The sequence below is a fragment of the Jatropha curcas genome, chromosome 1, assembly GCF_041381405.1.
Source record: "Jatropha curcas cultivar XTBG-Jc1 chromosome 1, XTBG_Jcur_1.0, whole genome shotgun sequence".
Classification (NCBI taxonomy): domain Eukaryota; kingdom Viridiplantae; phylum Streptophyta; class Magnoliopsida; order Malpighiales; family Euphorbiaceae; genus Jatropha; species Jatropha curcas.
In genome coordinates, this window is record NC_143151.1 from 24,282,899 (window position 1) to 24,293,308 (window position 10,410).

The 10,410-nt window shown below is 28.1% G+C and overlaps 1 protein-coding gene across 1 annotated transcript; it reads left to right on the forward strand.

Annotated features, from left to right (window-relative positions):
• LOC105631758 (expansin-like A1) lies at nucleotides 1-1,743 on the forward strand. The gene is made up of 5 exons (XM_089724581.1): nucleotides 1-131; nucleotides 263-372; nucleotides 550-728; nucleotides 1,103-1,235; nucleotides 1,325-1,743. The coding sequence occupies exons 1-5, from the start codon at nucleotides 20-22 to the stop codon at nucleotides 1,568-1,570; spliced, it is 780 nt and encodes a 259-aa protein (XP_089580707.1). The 5' UTR covers nucleotides 1-19; the 3' UTR covers nucleotides 1,571-1,743.
• The last annotated feature ends 8,667 nt before the right edge of the window (nucleotides 1,744-10,410 follow it).

Below are 10,410 nucleotides of genomic sequence, written 5' to 3' on the forward strand. Positions count from 1 at the left end.
CCATATTTTCAGTACCAAAATGTTTGTGTTTCTTTGCATTTTTTTCTTCCTTATCTCATCTACTACTGCTTGTGATCGCTGCGTGCACCAATCCAAGGCTGCATATTTCTCTAAATCCTCAGCACTTTATTGTAAGATTTTTTTTTTTTTTTTTTGATTTTTTGGTCAATCTATTTGATTGAAATAACAAATTGGGTCATACCCAGATGACGTTTTGATGAGGTTTTTAATGGGTAAGTTCTGTTTTGTTGATTTGGTGCAGCTGGAGCTTGTGGGTATGGTTCATTGGCAATAGGGTTTAATGGTGGACACCTTGCAGCTGCTGTTCCTACTCTGTATAAAGATGGAGCTGGTTGCGGTGCTTGTTTTAAGGTTTGAACAACATCCTAAGGCTTGTTTTACTTCTCCTTTTTGTTTCTCTTAACAATCGAGTCATAAGAATAAAAAATAATTATACCAAAAGGGCCTTTAATCCTTGTTCTGTTTTTTCTTTTTTGTTTTTCTACCTACATATTTGATTGATTTTTTTCTTTTGGGGGATTTTGGCAGTTAAGATGCAAAGACAGTAGCCTTTGTAGCAGCAAAGGCACAACAGTGATGGTGACTGATCTGAATCAAAACAACAACACAGATTTTGTTCTTAGTGGCAGAGCTTTCATGGCAATGGCCAACAATGGTATGGGCAAAGATCTCTTGAAACATGGGATTGTTGACATCGAATACAAAAGGTATTAATTCAAATTTATGTCCATTCTACTTGTTTAACACTTTTTAAAAACAAAAAACATCACCAGTTCAATAATTAATCAAAAGGTATTAAATAAAGAAACCATTGTTAAGTGGGCCAACGCTTTTCAGAAATGTTTTGCAGAATCTCTTATACTGAAGAACTAAACAAATTAATTGCTAGTAACGGTCAAATATGTTAAATTATTGTCTATCAGATATCTATTTACAAAGAAAAGATATTTTATATGCTATGATTTATTTTCGAGACAGATATTCAATTATTAAATTATTAATTAACTGAATAGTTTAAACAAAATGGTAAATTATTTGCAATTTTATTTTTAATATTTATTTATTTTTATGGACGGAACAGGGTGCCTTGTGAATTTAAAAACAAAAATTTAGCTGTGCGAGTAGAAGAATCAAGTCAATACCCAAATTATTTGGCCATCAAATTATTATATCAAGGTGGACAGACAGAAGTAGTAGCAATTGATGTTGCTAAGGTAAGCCAAAACCATAAATTAACATCTCTAAAGTCGAAGTTTGTTTTTTTTTTCGACTTTTAAGTTTTGACATGGATAAATGATTACAGGTGGGTTCATCAAATTGGGGTTACATGAGCCGAAATTACGGGGCGGTGTGGGACACGAGTAGGGTTCCGGCGGGGGCATTGCAGTTCCGATTTGTGGTAACGGCGGGATATGATGGGAAATGGATTTGGGCACAAAATGTTCTTCCTGCAGATTGGAAGGTTGGGACTGTATATGACTCAGGTGTCCAAATTACTGATATTGCACAAGAAGGTTGCTCCCCATGTGATGATGGGTCTTGGAAATAAACCAATTCCTACACACTAATAATAAGTTATTTATTTTTGACAAGAATATAACACACACAAAAACATATATATGTAGAAATTCCTACGTTTGAATTTTCTTATACTGATTAATGTTGTCTAACATATTTCTTTTCATATTATAGTAAATAAAATTCTACCTCTTTTACTCTGTATTGCAATGTGCAAGTGATTTTTATTTTACCTAGTTTTTTCAATTTTAACTTATTTCATAAGATGAAGTTAAAATTTATAAAACTCGACTACAATTGAAGGAAAAATAAAATGGTAAATTATGTACTTCAAATTTTTATTGTGTGAGAATTTTAAAAAATAAAATATTGATTTAATATTCATCATAAGAATATAATTTGTCCAAAAAAAAAAAAAAAGAAATGAACAGGGAAGGCCCAATCCAAGTTCTCATTCCGTTATGATTATGGGCTTCATCTGAGAGGGCCTCTTTCACAGCCGCTATTAAAAACTCAATAGTTTGGGTTGGTCTCGAAATATTGAGTCCAATTATTTCTTTTCTTTTCTTTTCTTTTATTAATGATTCAAAAGATTCTGAATCTTGTACATTTTTCCTATTTTTTTAATCATCTATGAAACTCTTAAAAAATGTTAGTCAATTTATAAAATTCTATTTAATTATTTCTAATATTATTATTATTTTTAATTAGTTATTAACCTAGTCAACTACGATAGGAGAATTTGTTACGAAGCTTTTATTAATTTTTAAACTTCTAGGCCTTCATTTTGTTTTTTCACAACCTTTTACAACGGTGAGACTGACTTTTTTTTTTTTTTTTGTATAGAAAGGGATTTCAATATGAATCTATTGTTAAATCATATATATACTTATAATTAGATTATGTCTTGATATGGGAATCAAACTATTAAAAACTGAATAAATATAAAGCTTTTAAGACCCATAATAAATCTTATATCTAATTTGACAAAAACCGTATAATGCATAATTCAAGCCCAACATCATGATATTAATCCAAAACAATATGCCTTAATGCATGAACAATAAGCCTCTAAACTTTACAGGATTAATCATAACTATATACTTTAACATAACTATACTCTTCGCCAAAATGAAATAACTTTAACTTTGTAGGAATTCAATTATGATCTTATATTTTTATATTTTATTTTGACGAGTGACATAATTATTCCTGAAATATAAAAGTACCGGATCATGATGAATTCTTCACAAAGTTCTCAGGGAGACATATTTACAAGATCAAATTTATGCATTAGGTTAAAAGAATAATCAAGGGGCACATCAAGCTCACATCAACATGTACAGTTAATAGCATTAATAATTTTATCTTCATAATTATAATCATAACCATAGCATCAGTAACATCATATAATAATATCATATTGAAGGAGGCAAAATCATCCTCAGTAAATACACTGCAGATAAATAATACGTGCCATAGTTAAATTTTACTACCTCTAATCCATAATACTTATCACATTTATAATTTGTAATTTTAAGTCCAATGATACAGGGGACTGGGAACATGGTAGCTTAGTGGTAAGATTCTTGTTAATCAAGTCGTGAAACCTGATTTCAATATACATTGGCTGTATTTTTTTGTTTGCAAGTTTATTGTTTTACATAATTTTAGTTAGTAAATCAATTTAGTTAGTTTTTACATAGATTTTAGTTAGTAAATCAATTTTATAAATTTTTTTTGCCACTTATATCATTAATTTTAATTTTAAGTTCTTTAATTATATATTCTTTTTAAAATTTTAGTTCTAAATTCGATTTCATTCTATGAATACATAAAATTCACGTAAATTTTAAAATATACAATATTATTATAAATTTATATTTTAATTAATTATTATTGTTATTTAATTAAATTTAACAAATTTAAAAAAACTTTTAAATTTTAAATTCACCGAATAAATATATGATATTTAATTTATTTAAAGAGATGGATTTAATATTATAATTAATAATTCTATTTTAATTGCATATTTTTTTGAGAATTATTTTAATTGCAGATTTATTTGGTGATAAAGTAATGATAAGTGGTATTGAAACCAATATTTGATATTCGAGTCTTGTTTACCGGAGGATTATCCAAGAAATGAACAATCTTAAATTAGATATAATTATTAAATTAGATATAAATATTAAAAACACAATTAAATTACAATAAAAAAATTCAAGTTTGTTGATGAGAAATGAGAATATATCGTGACTTGACAACTTTCCATTTAATTATTAACGAAGTAATAACAAATACAGAAAATAAAAAATTAGTGCGACCAAAAAATATATATAATAAAATTCAAAAACAAGAAATTAAAAAGAGAAATAAGATTAAAAGAAAAAAACAGATCAAGAAAGCAATCATATAAAAAATTTCAGAAAATTTTCAAAATTGATAACCAAAAAAGAAATTTTTTTATGAAGCACAATAGAAAAAAAATGAATGGGCACAAGTATCCAAGACGTGACCACGAAAGTCTTCCTATGATTTTTTTTTTTTTGTGAAAAGCCCATAATTTGCAACATATGGGCTTAAACTAATCAACCAATCTCTCCCCTTAGATGGGCCCAAGTCAAAAAAGTTTTCCAATTCTTTTTTTCCCCTGTATAATTCTAACTTTTAGATATGGAAATTTATTTGCATTTCATTTTCATTTCTTTATCAATAAAGATTTAAAAAAAAAAAATGCATCTCTCTTTCTCTCGTTTCTCTCTTCGTGTTGTTCTAAATTTTGTTCTTTCCTAGCTTAGATTTGTTTTTATTTTTTATTATTTTTTTTTTTTTGTAATTTTTGTTACTCCTTTGATGAGATTAAATAGTTATTCATTTATAGAGTATTATGTTCTCTCGCACTCTAATGTCTTAAAGTTCAAATTTTATATTTTAAATATAATGCTACATATAGTGTATCTAAAAAATTTGGCATGTTATCTTTCAAAAAAAAAAAGGTTGGGAATGTTTTAAGATATGAAAGTCGATTTGCGTTGAAAAGGTTGGGAATGTTTTTGTACGTGCTTTCCTTTCAGTTATTGATTTTTATGCTCTAACAACATGATGGAAGAGTGGCCAAAAACCGGTTTTTGGAACTGGAACTATCAGTTCGGAACGGTTGGAATCGAAATCAGAATTGGTCAGATTGGAACTATAATCGGAGGGTTGCGATTCGGTTCTAGTTTGAAGTTTTTTAGAATCGTGAATCAGCAGTTTCAAGAACCAGCTGGAATTAAAGGTTCTGACAACCAATGGTTCCAATCGATTCTGACACTTTTTTTTTTGAAAATTTTTAATCAAAATATTTAAATTAACCCTCATAACAACTATAAACGGCTATATAATGGATAATTTTAAGGGTATTTGTGAAAGTTAGATTTTTTGATTTACTATAAATACCTTATTATTTTTTATGGGTACTTAATTGAACATCCCCGATGCAGGCAATCGACTAAGTGAGGTAAAAGATATAAAATTGGAACAAGGTAAATTGAAATACATGACCTTTGATTCCTCTAAACCCCAAGATCATGAGGATACATAGGCAACTTAATTTTTGAAAAAAAAAAATTAAATTCAAGCATTTTTTTTTATTTTTTCTTAAAGTGATTTTCAAAAACTATTTCATAAATATTTATATTTTAAATTTTGAACAAAAAATATTTTCTAATTTTTTTATTTTAAAATTATGCGAACCGTAATGAAACAGTAATTAGCCGATTTTAAATTAGAACCGGAACCCTCAATTTCCAGTTTGATTTCAATTTCACATTATTTAGAATCGGAATTATTGGTTTTAGAACCAGAATAGTGATCACGCCTCATGAAAGATTATTAAAAAAAAGATGTAGTTAATTTTTTATGTTCGTACTTCATGTATATTTATATATTTATATAAATATGTTTCATTCATATGTATTTTTCTAAGAAAACTAGAAAATTATTTTCTAGAATTTAAAAGAAAATTGAATGAAATTGATGGATTAGATTTGATTTCACCTTCAAAACCTTGGACTTAGTTTCAATTTCACTCAACGTGTAAATAAAATTAAAAATAGAAAATATAATTTTGCTCCCTTCATTCTATTAAATTTAATAATTTTTTATTTTTCACATGAATTAAAAAAATGATTTAGTCACTTAATATAAAAAAATAAGATAATTGACTAAATTACCCTTTAATTAATGGTTTATTTAATTGAAATAAATTTTAGTATAAATATCTAGATAAAGGTGAAGTTGCAATAAAATAATTATGTACTATTTTGTTTTTCCAAAAATGTCATCTAAATGACATGGAAAAAATCTAAAAAAAATATCAAATTAATGAAATCGAGGAAGTGGTAATGGCATTTCTTAATATTAGAACCGTTTTGTTTTAGTTTTTAATCGTTCAGTATTTAAAGTTTATTGATTCAATTAATTCAAATATGTATAGAATAGGTATATAATGGAGACAAAGTACTCCTTTCTAAATATTTAATAAAATTTTATATTTAAAATTTAAATATAATATATTTAATTAAAGAAAAAAAAGATCAATATCATCTCCTCTATTAAATATAATACTGGAACTGTCTTGTTAGTACGTCCAATCTAAACTAAACGCGAGGATGAACATAACTCGCAGCCAACTCCTATAGTATAGGGTTGGCTTAATCTGGTATAGCCAAATGCTTCATGACATGGAAAGTTGCTTTTCATGGAAAGTGACACTAAAGATACTGTATTATGAGGTTCCAAAGCTCATTAGCATTTGTTTCTAGAAGAAAAGATTAGGTACTATTCATTTGCCATTTAGCTGTATTAACATAAGCTAAGTTAGGCAAATAAATATACCTTATTCCCTTCTTTGACCCAGTCAACTAGTGGTGCATGTTTTAACCTAAGGTCAGTTAGACACCCACTTACAACACTTTGTATATACACATCACATCAATCTAATAAAATTATTTTCTACAAACAAGGATATTAATATCTTTTTACTAAAAAAATAAAAATAAAAAATAGCATTAATTTTTAAATGATAATTAACTATTAACTTGGTATATGAATGATGTCCTACATTAGACATAAATAAATACTTTTCCTTTATAAGTTTTAATATGATCAAGTAAATATTAAATGGAACATAAATAAAGAACTTTTGACTCCTAAAAGAATTATTTTCGGGACTTTTGACGTTGCAAGTTGGAGTTCGATGTAAATAGATATATATTGAGATTTGTTCTTCTTAATTTATATAATGCTTTGCTAAATATTCTTTAACCTTATTGAGTATTCAGAAGAAGAATTTATCTAGTTGCATTTATGTGGGCATCAAAGAATTACAGGATTCTGATCTGGCTAGCTAGTTCTTTCATCGACTTAAGTGGGATAGTCTATGCAAAGGGAAGGGTAATGTAATTAATTAATATTATATTGTTTAACCTAAATAAAGAATACTCAACGCAAGAACCTTTGAATATTTAAAGGTTTCTTTTTCGGGTGCTATTCTGATAATGAAAATCATTTTTTCCTAACACTGCACCATCTTCATATCTTATACGCAAGTAACCGCTATTTATTACAAGTTAAATGAGTTAGGAATATACAGTGAGATACAAAAATGTACCCCGCAACAGCTTAATGCTACCCCTGTTCACAACTCTTTGGGTTTCTAAGGAAAATACTCTCAACAGGGATTTTTTTCGTTCATAGGAATTAAATATTCGACCTTTTATTGAAATAATTTGAGTCTTTTCTTCTTAGACTAATTTCTATTGGTTAATAGCTCCCATCTTTAAATACATCTCATCAATTGTTGAAAATTTTATAGATGGAAAGATTCAATGTGAATATTTTATTTTATTCTACCTAAAAAATCAATAAAATCATACCTTCTCGGTGTTATTACTGTTTTTATCATGAGCAAACAAAACATAAATATAACTTTTGACTTATTTTAAATAATTTTTTTAATTTATAAATGAAACCAGGCATTATTCACTTATAACTTTTTACTTGAAAGTAAATTTGATTAATAGGTTAAATCCAACGTTGTCTATGTGTTGATCTCGGTTCAAAATCCAAAGTTCAATAATCAACATTAGCTCAACAACCTTATCACCTTAGACCTAGTACTGTATTTTGGCTTATGGGTTTTTGGGTCCAATTTATATTTCTTGTATTCGAAGATATTATGTTAAAATTGCAAATTTGATGAGGATTCACTTCCTTTCTACCTTAGGTTTTACGTATTAGGCCCATATATATATACATAAAAGCTTTCTTGTTATTTGCATCATCGTTAGATAATGCATGATATACAGTTCAGGCTTGGGATTCACAGTTCTTTTTTGACTAATTTTATCGGATACAAAGTTACATGAAAGATTTCAAGTAAGTGAAAATTAGGTTTTTCACATAGGTATTTTACATACGGAATAACCAGAGTTCTTAACACTAAGAAATATACTAAATTTTAAATTTTAAAATAATACACCGTAAACACTCTTAGACCTAAAAAAAATAGTTGTTTAAGCCGGATTTATAACTCAATCTATAAATCAAAACAATATAATTAAATATAAATTTTTTCTTAATATATTTAAATACACTTGTTTCAATATATTTAGTCTGAGGATGGAGCAATGGAAAATTAGTTATATTCGCATAAATGGATGGAAATATTATATGGGGCAAAGGAAAAAAGAAAAAAGAAAAAATAAATAAAAAAAGAATGGATTTAGTAGAGGCAGTGAAGTGAAATGAAATGACCAAACCACATTGGGAGAGTTGTTAGTAGTCAATGAAATGCAATTGAAAGCAACAGTTCATGTATAGTATAGAGATGAGATAGTAGAAGGAATGGCTATGTCCGGCGCAATCATTATGCTGCTTTGTCTCTCAATTAGGCCTATACCCATCCTACTGTACTGTGCTGCACTATTTTCAGTTCAAATAGTTAACATAAAATAATAGTGATTGTGAAATCAAATCATAATCTGAGATTAATGATTGTAAAATTCTAGTTGAATGGCTAAGATTAAGATTTTGAGATTTAAAAGTTTTAGGTTTAAATCTTGGGTTGGTTGGATTTAAATGAATATATCTATTGTAATTCATGTTCGTAAATTTTATATTTACAGTGTAAACTAAATAAAATTTTAAAATATTTTGCTTATCGTGCACGGAATGCTTTTGGCCGCCAGATTGGAGAGTTGTAGCAAAACAAGTAATTTGTTGTTGGGGCCAATACAAAAAATAATGAAGAGCCTATATCCACCAGACATAAATTCTTATATATTTATATACGTGCTTCTCATTGCCTAATATTCACTGCTAGTGCAGCAGTAAATGCTATATAGTAGCCGCACCAAAAGCAATCATTAGTTAGATCCATAGAGATTGTAGGATACATTTTTCTTTTTAAACAAAAGCTGCCACATTTTATATCGTGTCTCTTTTTTTTTTTTTTTTTTCAACAACAAGGAAAATATGTTAATTAATATCATAAAACAATGATAGAAGAGGAAAAGTAATCCGATACCGCCAAAAGCATACAATATTGATTTAGAATAAAATTAAGGTTGTTAAAATAGTGGAAAAATTACAACACTATTCTTGTAATTTGTATAATATAATTAGTTCATCTTTATCTTTTAAAAAATAGACTAAAATATCGCTATATTTTACTTTCGTCAGACTATAATGTCATTTCGTTCAATTTTAACATATTTTCCGTTAAGCATCTTATAAATATAACGAAAATATTCCTTTTATTTTTAAAAACACAAGGAGAGACTAGTTCTATTTTTCAAATATAGGGATTCCACTCTGATTTTTCTGCTATAATATTTTACTACCTCTCCTTTGAGTTCTTTGTTTTCTTGTTGACTTAACAGAAAAGATGTGAAAATTGGATAAGAGGATCTAATAGTGTAACGGAAGCAAAATATAGAGACAAATTAGTACATTTTAGAAAAGATAGGGACAAACTAATTGTATTTCACAAACTACAGAGATTGTGCCGTAATTTTTCTTAAAATAGCCTATGTCTAATAGAAGGGGGAGTAACCCACTAGCAGTCGTTGCGCAATGGTGCCAAACTTTCCAAAGTTTGAATTTGATCTTTATCAAACAAGATCTAGTGCATAAACCCATCTTGATATAGATGATGAATCAGATCTCCCTTATACTTAGCCACCTTCATAGAAAATTTCTGTCAAAAATATCCTTGAGCAGTTACCCCAAATTGAAAAGTTTAGAAGACCCTAAGTAGAAACCAAAAGCAAGAACAAATCCATGGATCTGTCTTAAGAAAGAAGGCAAATACATATTGGGAAGAAGACCCATAAAGGGCAGCAAAACAAAAGAGAAAAAGAGAAACACTAAAAAGCTAAGAAAAAATTAGCAGAAGAATAGATGCGAAAAAAAAAAAAAGAAAAGATGGGTTGCCATCGACTGAAGATCTGTCGCCGCTAGCCACCCAAAAAGAAAAGAAAAAAGCTTTTACCTTAGAGAGATAGAGGAGCAGCGTTTACTTTTGGAGAGAGAATACGTGAGCTGTAATAACTACTAGTCCCATGTCTCTCTACTCTACTAGTACCATGTGATGTGTGCATTTTATGCATACATATTTATATCTCTAATTTCCTAGTTTAATTCAATTTTAGGGACTTTTAACAAATTAAAGTTAGTTTTTGCATGCATTGTACATATTTTGCTTTTGTTTTGTCTTATAGTTCATGCCCTACCTTTTTGAAGGAAAAAACCAAAAGCAAGGGGCGTTTCAGTCATTTTAGACCATTTTACAAGAGGAAGATTCAGCAGTGCAGATCATGGTCG